General features: G+C 42.7%; 1 protein-coding gene across 1 annotated transcript; it reads right to left on the reverse strand.

Annotated features, from left to right (window-relative positions):
* Positions 1–2,546: 2,546 nt before the first annotated feature.
* LOC128933350 (transforming growth factor beta activator LRRC32-like) lies at positions 2,547–13,083 on the reverse strand. Its single transcript, XM_054270306.1, has 3 exons — positions 13,061–13,083; positions 9,135–9,225; positions 2,547–4,487 (listed from the first exon to the last, which is right to left on the reverse strand). Exons 1-3 carry the CDS (start codon positions 13,081–13,083, stop codon positions 2,547–2,549), a joined length of 2,055 nt encoding a protein of 684 aa, XP_054126281.1.
* Positions 13,084–14,471: the final 1,388 nt, after the last annotated feature.

Consider the following 14,471-nt stretch of genomic DNA (forward strand, 5'->3'; position numbering starts at 1 on the left):
TGAGATGGTCTTTAAGGTGCTTTCCAGCCCAAACCAGTTTAGGATTCTGTGTTTCTATTGTCCTGTCCCATGCAAACAGCTGCAGAAAGGAAGCCATTTTTTGCATGTGGCAACTTAAAGAAAACAGAGTTTGCACTGACTGCATAAATCCCAAACACGCTATTACAGATGCCAGAATCACAGAAGGATATCCCTTGGCTTAGCAGAAGGAGCTCTTTGCATCAACAGAGGTTTTTGCAAGGACTTTATGAAAAAGCAACGAATGAGGGTGTCAATTTTGGTTGCAAAATAACAGGCTGTCTCATGCCTACTGTCCTGATTCCACTGGGATGGGGCTCATATTCTGCTTTGTTAAACCATGACACCAACCTATCAGCCCCAGGACAATGGGGCTGATTGGTGGAAAGATGTGCAATGTCTTGGTGATGGCTACATTTGACATAGGATCAGGTACTTTGTCATTTGGTCTTCATGCAGGCACAGTAACACACAGGGGAGGCAAAAGGTGGGGCTGTCATCTACATATAACTATTTTGAATAATTTTGAACAATTTAGTGTAGAGTTCCTATTTTCCCTGTTTTCCCTCTTTGTAAATTTATTCATATTTTCTTCTCCTCATGCTTCTCATCTCACCCAGATTAAAAGAATTGGCTGAAGCATGCTCATGTCACTACTTGGTTGCTTATGCTGCTAACAGAAAAATCCAAATGAGCCATGCTGCACTTTACTTCTGAGACTTATTCCTCCAAAAACGATTTCTGCTCCCTGGGAAGTCAATGGAAGTCTAATTAGTCCCATAGTAATAACAAGAACTTCCTTTTTGTAGAGGAAAACAATAGCAGTGTTAAAACTGTTAATTAAATGAGTTTGGCTCTGTCATCAGGTTATTAACAGATTCTAGTCACAGCAGCCAAGCTAGCAGTGGCTCTCACAGCAGGAGAAATAGTCCTGCCATGCTTGACACAAAAGCCATGAACTCAGTCTGTGGCAAATCAGCATCTGAACGCACAGCTTGGAGCTTGGCTTGCTTTTGAGCTTCCAGCTAATCCCTGGGATTGCTGCATGTGCAAGCCTTCTACAAGATCAAGTGCTTGAGCCATTGGCTTCTGTAAATGTAAGGTCAGGTCCTATTGCTGCTGATGGTTTGTTCAAATTCACAGGATCGCAGAAATCACAAAATGGTTTGGTTTGAGAGGGACCTTAAAGATCATCTTTTTCCAATCCCTTGCCCTGGGAAGGGACACCTTCTGCTAGACCAGATTGCTCCAAATCCCATCCAGTGTGGCCTTGAATATATCCGGGGATGGGGCAGACACAGCTTTTCTGGGCAACCTGTCCCAGATTCTTGTCTACATCTCCAGTACATCTCCTTATTCTCCATTGGTTGTACTCTATAATATGAAGCAGCTGTCTCTGCTTCAGGACCAGAAGGCAAAGGTCCAAGGTGGAGTCCAAGTACCACAGAAAAATAGGAAGGCATTTCTTTTCATCTGTGGAGCATTCCAAGCTAGTGCTTTAATATATCCACTGCCTTGTGCGTTTTACAAAATTCAAAGTTGTTTTTATTGTACAAAATTCCACAATGAAAACCACCAGCCAGTTTCATACACAATTGCTTAAAAAATATAATTATACACCATTTTGTAGTGTGGTAGTTTTGACATTCGCTAGCTGGAAGAAACAGAAATGGAGCAGCAATTTGACTCTGAGTTATTTACCTAGACAGGTTTCAGTTTGACCACTACTTATATGTGCCTGAATGGACAGTTCCTGGCATTAACAGAAGACCTGATTTAGTTCCTTTTCAAGCCACTGAACCCTGTTAGCAGGTCAGGCTCTCACTCACTGTCATGTTCCCTCCAAAAGGGTGAATTTTCTGTGAGAGTTTGGGACATAATATTTGTCAGCGTCAATTCTTAGCAAGGCAACCAGCTAGCCATGTTAAACACATCACAGAATGAGGACCTACAGAACTTTTCTCACAGCACATCCTCTAGACAATAATATATTTCTGGGGAAAGTCAGCAGAAAGACAGATCTGAATAATGGCCCAGGACTGTGTTCCCCATGCATTATTTCACACTGATATCTTCAAAACAATTTTTTGCAGTCTAACCTGCCATGGCCTTTAAAAATAGATATACTATTCTTCTGCATTGAAATGCAATCATATGCAGTTATTTTCCACCAGTTTTTTTTAGAAATATAAACATTTCAGTTCAATGTTAGCTGGTTGAAATTCATGCTCCAGGATTTTTTTTAAAAACACTTCACCCCAGAGATGACTTTCTTCACATTAAACTCAGTTAAATATATATTGCACACAAGGGCCAATTTTCTCCTCTTTGAGTTAAACCATGGATCTGCAAAACATGGCAAATTCTCCTTCAAATCCCTGCAACCCATACTGGTGGTGTAATTCAGGGGCACTTCAAAAGCATTTAAAATCCACAGCTGGAAATCAAAGATGAGAATTTTACCCTTTATTTCTACACACTGTCAGTGTAGCACCTGATTTCTTCAGTTTTCAAGACATTTTGTGTTACTATGCTTTAAACTGATGGGTAAAGTTTTGCCTGCGGAAGCAAAAAAATGAACCCACACCGATGATGATCACAGATAAAACCAACACAAGTGTTAATATAGTAAGGAAGTTGATTTTCTTCAGATCCTCTTTTTCACAGTCTTCTGGTCTAATGTTCTTGATGTGCATTTCATCCTGGTATCTGAAATTCTGAGTGTGCTGGCACATTAAATGCTCCACGTTGGGGATCTGGACATTTTTGTTCTGGATCATGGATGAAAGCCAGATGTTTCCACAGCAGCTGAGTGGGTTCCCGGTGAGATACAAGTTTTTTAGTGAATTTTCTAATGCTAAAATATTGCTGTTCTGCAATGTACTGAACCTGTTGTTCCGTAGGTCCAGAACTTCTAGTGAGGAGTCACTACCCCACTTGGGCAGCCAGTTCAGCTGATTTTCAGAGAGGTTCAAATGTTTAAGGTGACTAAAACAAGGCAAGTCAATATTTAAATCTACCAGGCTATTACCATATAAATACAAACATTCCAGAGACTTTTCCAGACCTGATAATGCTTTAAGTTCTATTTTCAGTCCAGGGTTCATGGAGAGGTCCAAGACAACCAGAGGAGTCTTGTAGAAGCTGTATGCTGGTAGGAGGTTCAGCATGTTGTCAGCTAGGTACAAGTACTGAAGAGTGGGAGAATTGACAAACGACACACAACCACTTTGCTCTCCAGCAAGTCTTTGCTTAGCCAATCCTGAGTACATGCTGCAAAGGCTGATGTTATTGCTTTGTAGGTTAAGCAGTCTAAGGCTAGGAAGATTTGAGAAGATGTCAAACTGCAGTGTTTGAAGATAGTTGTTTTGAATATAGAGCTCCTTCAGATTTGACAATGTACCAGCATCAAGGAGAAGGTTCTGCAAAGCGTTGTAGCTCAAGTCAAGGACAGTTAAAGAGATCAGTGCACTGTCATAACTTACTGCAAATGCCTGAAGACAGTTTTTGCTGAGATTAAGGGTGTGAAGGGACAACATTGAATCAAAGAACCCATCTGGAATGGATTTGATTTCATTATAACTTAAGTCTAAATATACAAGCTGTGATAAATAAAGAGAACTTTTGTTTCTACTTTGCTTCTGGTCAAGAAAATGGACAGAAGCATTTAGCCATTCATTTTTCACATAGTCCATTTTATTATGAGGGGATTCCGCAGTGAGCTGGATTAAATTCTTTGATAAATTCAGAGTTACCAGCTTATTTACCTGAGGGAACACTGGGAAATGAAACAGTTTGTTTTCACTCAGATCCAAACACCTTAAGCTATATTCATCATCTGATTTTGTGGTGTGGAAGGTCTCAATGCTGTTCCTGCTGAGGTCAAGTATCTCCAGCTGCCTGAGGTTAAAATCAGAGATGCAAGTAATTGAATTCTTTGAGAGATTGAGTTTGGACAGGCTCACTAGAGTCTCAAAAGCACCTTCTTCTATTTCCATGATGATGTTGCTCTGAAGATCTATCTCCACAAGATTGGGAGATCCCTGAAACATCTTTTGTGAAATCATTATAATACTGTTGTCTGCCAAGGAAAGATACTGCAGTGCTGGAGCTTCTTTAATGAAATACTCAGCCATCCCATTGTACAGATTGTTGTGGGACAAGTCCAGTACTTCCACCTTGGGTAAGAGTCCAATCCCCTCTGTGCCATTTTGAGCAAGCTCATATAAGTGATTGTTAGCTAAATTTATTTCCAGCAAACTCTTCATGTGTGCGAAGACTCCAGGCGTGATGAAACTTATCTGGTTAGAGCTTAAATCCAGGCACTGAAGGGAAGTGTAAAATGATGGTGACATTTCAGGAATGCTTTGAATCAGATTTCCCGACAGATCTATTTTGTTTACATTTGGATAGAGTTCATAAGGGATTTGGTGGAGGTCTTTGTTGTGGCAAAATGCCTGAGAGTTTGCCTGCCAGAAAAAGAGAAAAGGACATGTCACACGACAAATGAAAAATGTCTTTGCGTTAAATATAAGAAAAATAACATTCAGCATCGAGGCAGATGCTGCTTCTGAAACACTGATCACTTTCTCTGAGCATTCAGACAGCAAGAGCAACGATCCCAATTAGCTCCTTCGCAGCTAACATTTCATTTTAAAGATATTTCTGACTTTGAATAGTAGAGTTTAATCTGCATGTGATACTTCCTAAAAGTTCTCCTTTTTGTACCATTCTCCTGAACTCAGTCCAGGAGAAAGGTACAAAAAGGAATAGTCCCAAGTTTCTCTGCAATCAAGCATCTTTTCCTCATTTTTGTGCTGATGTTTAATTTTCTCACTTTCATCACTGTATTGCAGACTCCACTTGCAGTAGTAAGCAGTACTTGGAAGAGTTTCCCTCTGTTGGCAACATGGGTTCCTGAGCAAGGAGGTATAAAACCCTATAAGGATCCTATAGCACAAACCCTGTCTCTCCTTCACAGTCACATGTTCAAATATGCCTTCCCTTAGCCATGGCTCAGTTAAGGAAGGCAGCTTTAATCAAATAGGGTCATTCAACAACTGAGACATTTCTGACACCAATCTCCAAACTCATTCCACTTCTATCTTCCATGTTTATCCTTTTCCTAGGGCAACAGTTCCCTTCTACTTGCATGGAAAGCATGCCTTATGAAGCCACCCACATAAGACACTGTGATACAAGACTGAAAACATAAATTATGTAAATTCAGTGTTTGAGAGGGGAAAAGATGGGATGTGCAGTTAGGGTCAGGCCTTTTCAGGCCAATTCCCAGCAGAAGGGCAAAATTTATGTGCGTGTTCATGAGGAACATTGGAAACATGAACACAACCATCCTCACATAACCATCAAGTTCTATTTTGTTGTTAAGAAGAACATACAACAGCAGGAGGAAATGGAATGTGAAAGGCTTAGGCAGCATTTAATTTACTGGAGGGAAAGTCTTGTTATTAATGTGTTTGGGTGTCTGGGGAAAAGGGAAGGAAAGTTCAAGGAAGGGAAGGGAGAAAAGGAAAGAAAGAAAAAGAGAAAGAAAAAGAGAGAAAGAGAGAGAGGAAGAGAGGAAGAAAGAGAGAGGAAGAGAGAGGAAGAAAGAGAAAGAGAGAGGGAAAGAGGGAAAGAGAGAAAGAGAGAGAGAGGGAGAGAGAGAGAGAAAGAGAGAAAGAGAGAAAGAGAGAAAGAGAGAAAGAGAGAGAAAGAGAGAAAGAGAGAGAGAAAGAGAGAAAGAGAGAGAGAAAGAGAGAGAGAAAGAGAGAAAAAGAGAAAGAGAGAGAGAAAGAGAGAAAGAGAGAAAAAGAGAAAGAGAGAGAGAAAGAGAGAAAGAAAGAAAGAAAGAAGGAACAAAAGAAAGAAAGAAAGAAAGAAAGAAAGAAAGAAAGAAAGAAAGAAAAAGAAAGAAAGAAAAGAAAGAGAAAGAAAGATCTGTTGAAACTTAACTTCTATGGAGAAGCAGAAGAAGCAGAAGAAATTTTTTAAAAAAAGGAAATTTTCTGACTTCTCCCTGAAAATTTTTCTTTCCTGCAAAGCCACTGTGCAATTCCTCATTTTGAGTTAAATTACGCCCAGAGTTGGCCTTATTTCCTAGGCACAAATAGCAGGGCAGGAAACCTCTTCTTACTCATTTGTGGAAGAGGAAGAAGCCAGGAAGATACAAAAATCAGAGTGAAAAAGCAGAAACTGCTTTGCATCCTAAGGCAGATGCCAGGTTTGTTCTCACACTTGCAGCCAGATCTCAGCAAGTGCTGAGCACCCTCCATTCCCCTGGGCAGCAGGAATCTTACCAAAGTCCGGATGCAACTCCTGCCAATGCCAAAAATCTGCTTTTCATTGAAGTTGCTGGGGGAGAGGTCAGCCACTGTTGACCATGTATCTTGCATGATTTGGTTTTTAATCTGCATCCATGGAACCCTTCCAGTGATAAAAGGGACTGATAAAATCTACACCTCACACTGTCTGCCATTTGTTCCCATAACATTTTCCCTCTCATTTTTCTTTTTAAACTCCCCTTCCTTTTCACTGACTATTTTGGCCCTCACTAAATTTCTTACTTTGTCTCTTCTGCGCCATATTTTCCTCCAAGGCACAAACTTGCATGAATTTCATTGTCATCAGCAGTAGGGAAAAAACAGATGAAGCATGTCTCTGTGGGATGGAGCAAACAGCATCTGTTTGGTTTATCTTGCCTCTCACCCCTTAGTCCAATGGGCTGGTAACCTGAGACTGGAAAAGGGACTTTTGTCAATCTCATGTTCTGACTTCATCACCTCTGCCAGTGCTGCCATCAGTTTGTTTCATTGTCAAGAAGTACTGGAGGGTGAGGACCACTTGGTCCATTAAGACGCTGGCAAAAAAAAAAAACCCAAAAAAATTACCCAACAGTTCAAAAGCTGGGCATCATTTGGTTTCTGACTCCAGTTCTTCACTGCTCAGCACAGGGTGGAAGTTGTCAGCCACCTCAGTAAGAGCCCTTCAAAAAGGAGTTGGACTCAAGCCTGCCCTTAAGTTCTCCTTTATCAATTCATGAACATTTGAACCAAGAATCTGGGCTGGAGGCCCTTGGCACTGACCTGTACTTGTATGGTGTCCCTGACCATTCTTAGAAGAGCTGCTCAGGGAGAGGCTCACCTACACAATCAAACCTTGGCATTTTGCCAGGTACCACACATCAGCTGACCTATGACATCTGGTTATGCATCTGTCCTTGCATCACCTCAAAGCAAGGTAAAATAGAATTTTCTAAAATCCCTTCCCTTCTATGAATTATTTAAAATTTCCTCCTCTGTCTGGAGGAAATTATCTGAAATTTCCTCCTGATTAACAGAAATTAGCAGTCATCTTTCTTTGGGAGGTAAAATGTGATGCAGTTGAAGTTTTGCCTATCCTTGGAAAATAATGTGAGTTAGGAAGAATGTCCTGACATTTGATCTGTCCTTTTTGTCTCACAAACTGATAGATGGGCTGTGACTGGTGTAATCAGTGCAGTTCACCCCATGTCAGGGGTCTGCTAGGAACTGCTTACTTCCTAAAACCTCTTGTAGGAGAGTTTAGTTCAGCAACAGAACCATCAGTGGTGACTCAGAAAGTGGCACAGGTTTCTGACTCATGCCTCTTCCGTGCTATTTGAGATTAAAGTTTCCATTTCTGAGCCTTTGCTATTCTAAAGGTGTCACCACAGGGAAAGTACCATATAAAGCAGTGAGGCTGTGATGCAATGCAGGACTGTCAATGACAGCTAACCAGCCAATCCAGCAGCTCCCTCTTTATTTGAGCATGTTTAGAGGTGCACCAAATGCCAGTGAAGGAAGGCAATCAGCATGGACATTAGCAACACTGACTGAGCTGTTGATTCACATCACATGAGCATCCTGGCCCCTGACTGCAGTGTGTTTTCTGTCAGGGCTCATTTTCTCCCAGCCTAGTTGTGTCGTTGGCTTGATGAAAGCAGGTTACAGTGGAGTAGTGCAAGCAAGCATGTGTTTACTTCTCAGCAATCAGCCTGCTCTGTGAGCCATCAAGAAATGGGATGAAATTGCTTGGATTATTGCGTGGCTCATCCAGCCTTCATGTGACTATGACATGGGGCCCAGGCTGTCCTGTTTACTGTGGCTGCATCAGAGTTCCCTCTCCAGCCAAGGACCTGTGCTACTCAGCCACCTTCCCAAGATCTTTTTATATATACACTAGGTCTTCATTTCTCTGGAATTCAGGAAGTGCAACAATATGGCAGGGTGGGCAGGCATGGAATGAGTCCCACAAGAGAGATGTGTACAGCTAGCAAATTATTTTTTCCCTATTTTGGAAATTCTTGAGGATTTGTGCTGAACAGCTTCAGTGTTCAAGGGGGGAAAAAGCCAAGTATTTTTAAACATCCTGGTACAGTCAGAAGCACTTGGAGAGGGAAGGGAGAAAGCTCAGTTGCAAATAACATTTAATATTGTACCAGATGCTTGCAAAAATTCAAGGAGCAGATTTTGTACTGGAGCAAGAGTCTTTGTCATTTCTCTCTGCTCCAGGAGAAGTCAGGTACAACTTCTCTGGCAGAAATGCTGTGTCAGGGCAGAGGAGGTCTGTCTACTTGTTATTACAAAAGAGCTGGAATACAAGTATTTGACAGAAGATGTTTTAATGAAAGTGCAAAGAACAACTGATATAAAGAAGTTGACTTTAAGACTAATTCTTTCTCTGTCTTAGCCACAGAAACTCTGTACAATCTTAGGGAAATCAAGTCAAATTTCTTTTAACCAGTTCCTCCTTAGGAAAAAAGCTGAGATAATGACCCTTCTTTGCCCACCCCTCCCCTTTGTGTGCTCTCACAACAAGGACACAGCCTGAGGACAATCTGCCAAGCATCCCCTAAACCTGCAAATCCCACCTCTGACATCTCTGGAAGCCTGGTCCCCTAAACCTGCAAATTCCACCTCTGCCATCTCTGGAAGCCTGGTCCCCTAAACCTGCAAATTCCACCTCTGCCATCTCTGGAAGCCTGGTCCTGGGGGTTTCCCTTCTCAGAGACTGCAGCTGCTTGTGCAGTGTCTGTGACAAGGGAGTCCCAACCTCACTCAGGATCCCAAGGGACCTAAGTAGAGAGACAGCCTTACCATTTCACAGGATGTCCTGTTGGGTAGTTGGTAGTTAGAGGTTCCTTTGTTCACCACTGCCAGGAAGAAGATGATGTACAGTTTCATGGCTCTGCAGGTAAAAGTAATTACAGTTAAACTTCATATGGGACACAGTGGTCAACACATGCAAAAGCTGGCACCAGGTCATCATCTAACATGCAGAAGGACACAAGCAGCGCAATAAATTAGGCCATCTCTGACCACTTGAAAGGAAGGTCCAAGGCGTTTAATGGGTTTTCCCCAGTGTGATTTCAGCTGCTGCCTAAATGGTATCCAGAACACTCAATGAAGTCCAGATGTTCAAGCTGGGCAGGGTGTCTGACATCATGGAGAAAGAAAACTACTGAAGACTGAGTTGTCTTCACACACCCATAGACGCAGCACCAGTGCTTTCAACAGGGTGTAAGTTTTGGGTGCCATCTTCTGAGCAAAGCCAATAGGTGCTGCTCAGTAAGAACCAGAAGTGGGAATAGTTGTCATTTCCACCCACAACACTTTCTACTCCTCTTATCCCAGAGCGTCAAAGAGCTTCTACATGTGTATCCTTGCTGAGCTAATGACAACAGCTTAAGGATTGTCCTAGGTTACAATATCAAGATGTATTCTACTCCCATCCTCAAGAGCTGCTGAAAGAGCTCTGAGCCCATGGCTCAGTGATAACTCCTTCCAGGAGCCATTTCTGTTTAATGGACCCACCACATGACTCACAGAATGATGTCAGCCCATTGGGAGATGCTCTGCCCATGGGGGAGGAGCTAAGCATCCCCACCTGGGTATAATCTGGGGTTTGGGACAGAACAAACTGCCCTTACCCATTGGTTTCCAGAGGACAAAAGCTACCAGATGGTTTCTACAGGATCACCACTTCAACAAGACTATTTCATCTGGACTGCTACCACCATCCTAACAAGCAGGGTGTCAGGTTGTATTCTAACTCTGTCAGTGGTTTTTCTTGTGTATTACTGCATGTATTTTGGGGTTTTTTTCTTTTCCTAATAAATTGTATTTCTGACTTGGAATCTCTCACTGGTTTTGCTTTCAAACCAGAACAGGAGTGGACTGAGATTTTTTATTTTACACCAGGTATGGACAGGCTTATAAATACATTTGACAAGAGATCACAGAACCATATGTTCCACAGAATCACAAAATATGTAAAACTGGAAGAAACCCACAAAAATAACTGGGTCCAATCCCTGGTCTTTTACAGCACCATCCCCAAGAGTCACACCCTGTGTCTGAGAGTGCTGTCCAAATGCTTCTTGAACTCTCTTAGGCATGCGTTGGAAGGGACCTTTAAAAGCCATCTGGTGCAATCCCCCTGCCATGGACAAGGACAGATTGTCAGCCTTACAAAGAGACAGATATAAAATATAATGGATTTGTGTGAAATAGAGAATTCATAAGAGTTTAACTGTTAGGAAAGCACTCCATAAAAGAGCACAGAACTGCAAAAGAAGCAAACACCTCCGAGAGGCCTGTCACCGGACAATGGGGAAAAACAGAACAAAAGCCAAAGGCAAGCACTCCTGCTTCAAACAGCTCCAAATGCAACCCCAATCCCATGCACAAGCCACTGGTATCAATGTACTGCTGCTCAGTGGCTTCCAACACAGAGCATTGAATAGCTGGAAACAAAAGAGATCGGATCATTCTCAGCTGATGGAGATCCCTCTGCTTGGTCACTTTGATGGATGCAGTTGATGGCCCCTCACAGCACTGACAGTCACTGAACAGCAATGCCAACATGTTCCTGACGGGAATCTGCCCATTTCTACCCTCCTGAACCAGAGAACAGAGCTGTGTACTAGGAAAAGAGAAACTGGGTAGGATTAGAACACAGCTACTCTCTGTACAGTTTGTGTATTCCTTCCATTTCACAAGAAAACCCCACTGGCCCCAAGGTGAAAAAACAGGTCGCAGTTATGGGATCAGAAGTGTTTTTCTCCCTGTTAAAACCAAACCAAGGATGTTAATTCTCTGCCACGGAATCAATGTTTGCAACATATGCTGAAATCATTGGATGGAAGGAGGAATTGCCAATATTACCATCTATAATGATTCTGTTGTCCCCCTCTGTTCTTCATTCCCCAAGCTTAGAGCAGCTGGAACCTCCTTTAAGGAGGAGAAATCTATTTTTATCATTTGAGTATTAGTTTGCTGAGATGGCAATAGAAGATGAATGCACCAATGATTACATGGCTTTTCTCCAAGCCCTCAAAGGGGAATCCTTCCTGTTCAGACAAAATGAATTAAGCTGAGGATATTAGCCACAACAGGGCACCATCCTGAGGAACAGTATGTGGCCCATGTGCTCTTCAGTGTCTTCCCTTGTCACATTGTCAGTGCAAAAAAAGGTCTGTTTGCATATTAAATAATAAACTGGGCACAATCCAGAGTCTTAACACACTTTGTAACTTCCTAAATTTTGGGTTTATAAAGCAACTGGGAAACTGGTGTATTTGAACACAAAAAAAAAAAAAAAAAAGTAATGGTTTGCTGTTTAAGGCAAATCTGTAATAAACAAGAAAGCTGTCCCTCAAGGTGTTTCTAAGGTGGCTGTCACATATTGAAGCTCATCAAGGATGTGGTGGCCTCTTCCAGCATAAAGCAACACAGACTCTGTCCTCACAGAACCATTTAGTTTGGAAAAGCCCTCTAAGACATCAGCTCGAACTGTTCTCCCAGCACTGCCAAGGCCATCACTATCCCATGCTCCCAAGGGCCACATCCACACATCTGTTAAATCCCTACAGGGATGGGTCTCCATCACTGCCCTGGGCAGCCTGTGCCAGTGCTTCACCATTGTGGTGAAGAAACTTTCCCTAATATCCAAACTGAACCTCCCCTGGCACAACCTGAAGCTACTTCCTCTTGACCTGTCATGGTACAGCCCAACCTCCTTGCTCAAGGAGATTCCCTCCCTAGGGTAGTTTTCAGTTCAGCTGTCCAGGGCAGGAGCTTTTCCTGCATAGTTTTTCTCTGAACAACCTTTAGATCCTTCTCAGCAACCTCTAGTGTGACACGTCAGTGCATCCCCTCTTTTCTACCCTCTGGGCAGGTCTCAGCATCCCCCCACGCTCTCCCAGTGCCAAGCTCAGGGTTACAGGACCCTCATTCCCTTGGTGTGCAAGAGGATGTCTACCAACACTAAACCCCTCCTGTTGGCATTGATCTCTCCACACACAGCTGACAAAAACAGTTTGGGAGCAGCAGCAGCAACAACTCAAAGGGGCTTTTATTGCTTTGAGGCTTTCCCAGAGCTGAAGTAGCTTCATGATCAGTGCCAGTTTGCTCCCACCGGAAGCTGTGATAGAAACCCCAGCAAAACTCAGAGGATTGAGCCCTGAACCCCATTTAAATCCACAGCTTTCCATTACACCACTTCAAAATCATGCAGTGTCAACCCCAGCTGAAAAATACAGGTGGTTTAAGTCAGTATCATCCCCAAGGTGTATTAATAAGTCAGTCAAATAATTCTAGAAAAAGCATACCCTGACCATGTCAGCATGCCCACTTAAAAAATAGGAAAGACAGAGAAGGCAGAGAAGACCAGTAATTTGCCCCAACAGACATTTCAAACTATGGAATAATAACAATTCATTCCCAGTTTCCACTTCAGAACAATGTTTGCCTCCATCTCTACCAAACTATTAATCCTGAAACTACTCCACAGATGTTGTTTGCATAATAAAAGCAGCACTTTCCAGATTTCCCCCAAACGTAATTTTTGTTATTGCTTAGACAATTAACGGAGATGCTCTCCTGTGCCAAGGAAAGTTAAACACAAGAGAACACACAGAACAAAAACCACACTCCCCAGGGTCTGATCCTTTTCCACACAAGTCTCTTTCCTGTTAAGTTAGAGCCTTCAGGGGTAAAAAGAGGGACTATTTCACATTTACCTTGTTTCAAGCGTTTCTTGCATCCCCAAACAGTGCTTATCATCTCTTTAAAAAGCATGTCCAGCTCTTCAAAATCGATTCAGTCCTGGTATCGATGCAATTATTCTTCTGGTTCATGTTCACCCCTTCAGGACACCTAGATGTTCACTCATAACTTCAGAATGAAGGCATTTTCAGGGAAATAACCTTATTTGGGACCGTGCCTGCTTTAAATTATGTTGCTTGTCTTCCTCTCCACTCCTCCCTGGGCTCGTGCTGGGTCCCAGCCACTGCTGTGCTCGGGACGGAGTCAGCTACTGTGTGACATCCTGCAGCCCTTCCTTGGGGCAGGCATTGAGACACTGGGGGATTTCTGCCAGAGGAACTGTCAGGAGCAGGCTGGGGGCTTTCTCCAGAGATAAAGTAACTTATTGGCGATGCCATTGTTTGGCTGTGTGCGTGGGGCATGACAGTGTGTTTATTTTGGGTGTGTCTGCAAGCTACATTCCTGGAGGGTTGTAGGCTCCTGCACCTAAATCCCTCTCTGCATCTTTAAGGAAACAGTGCTTGCGGATTAAATGTTTAAAGTTCGTGGCTGATAATTATAAGCCCCAAAATCTGGAAAACTATTCTGGAAGAAATAACTTTTCTTTTTGCAGGCAGCCTACTAATGAGAGTGTGATTGCATTCTGCTGGCTAGAGGGGGGTCCATTGCTGGCTACAACACCCTTGATGGATTTTCATCGCATGAAGCAGGAATTAGGGCTAAAGGCCTCCATAAAGGTATTTTCAGATGAGCTGCTGAATTTTTGGCTGTAAGTAGACAGCGCTGAATATACTGGATCCAGTGGGAAGAATTCTCACTGCAAAGGGGTGCTTTTGTCATGCAGAAGATGATTTCAAATTGTCCAAGTTCGCCTTTTTATTTATTATTTTGTGCTGCCCTCTAGAGCTAGAGCAGCTGGTTTCCTCATTTCCTTTTGCTAATTAAGTCCTGCTTCAGGAAAACCCACTTCTACACAGATTTCCCTGCTGTTTTCTCACAGAGACACAAGCCTGAACTGCCACAACACAGTTTTCCCATGGCTGAAATACTACACCCAAAGAGCTGGGCTCTTAGTTTGCTTGGTAATGCACCCTGAAATGAGAGGTATAAATCACAGATTTATGGAATCTCAGAATGGTTTGGATTGGAAAGGACCTTAAAATTCATCTGGTTCCAGCCCCCCTGCCATGGGCAGGGACACCTTTCACTGGACCAGGTTGCATGTCTAGCAATAAAAATACTATGACAAGGCAACAGGGGAGAGTATGATTGGGTGCAATGGATAGAAAAATACTCGTTAAGCTCTCAGGAGAACTGTCCACCAGTGAGATTCTCACAATCTCAGAAAAGTTTCCCTTGACTGGGCTCTCATCATGTTAGTTTTGA

The sequence above is a fragment of the Melozone crissalis genome, unplaced genomic scaffold (assembly GCF_028551555.1).
Source record: "Melozone crissalis strain CALT ecotype California unplaced genomic scaffold, PUWL_Pcris_2 ptg000009l_1, whole genome shotgun sequence".
Classification (NCBI taxonomy): Eukaryota; Metazoa; Chordata; class Aves; order Passeriformes; family Passerellidae; genus Melozone; species Melozone crissalis.

Bases quoted from the DNA above. Each gene is read 5' to 3' on its own strand.
- LOC128933350 (XM_054270306.1), bottom strand. From the start codon at position 13,083: ATGCAAGAAACGCTTGAAACAAG. The intron at 9,226-13,060 runs GTAAATGTGAAA...TTTTACCTGCAG, and splicing joins CAAGAAACGCTTGAAACAAG to AGCCATGAAACTGTACATCA. The intron at 4,488-9,134 runs GTAAGGCTGTCT...TTTTTCTGGCAG, and splicing joins ACAGGACATCCTGTGAAATG to GCAAACTCTCAGGCATTTTG.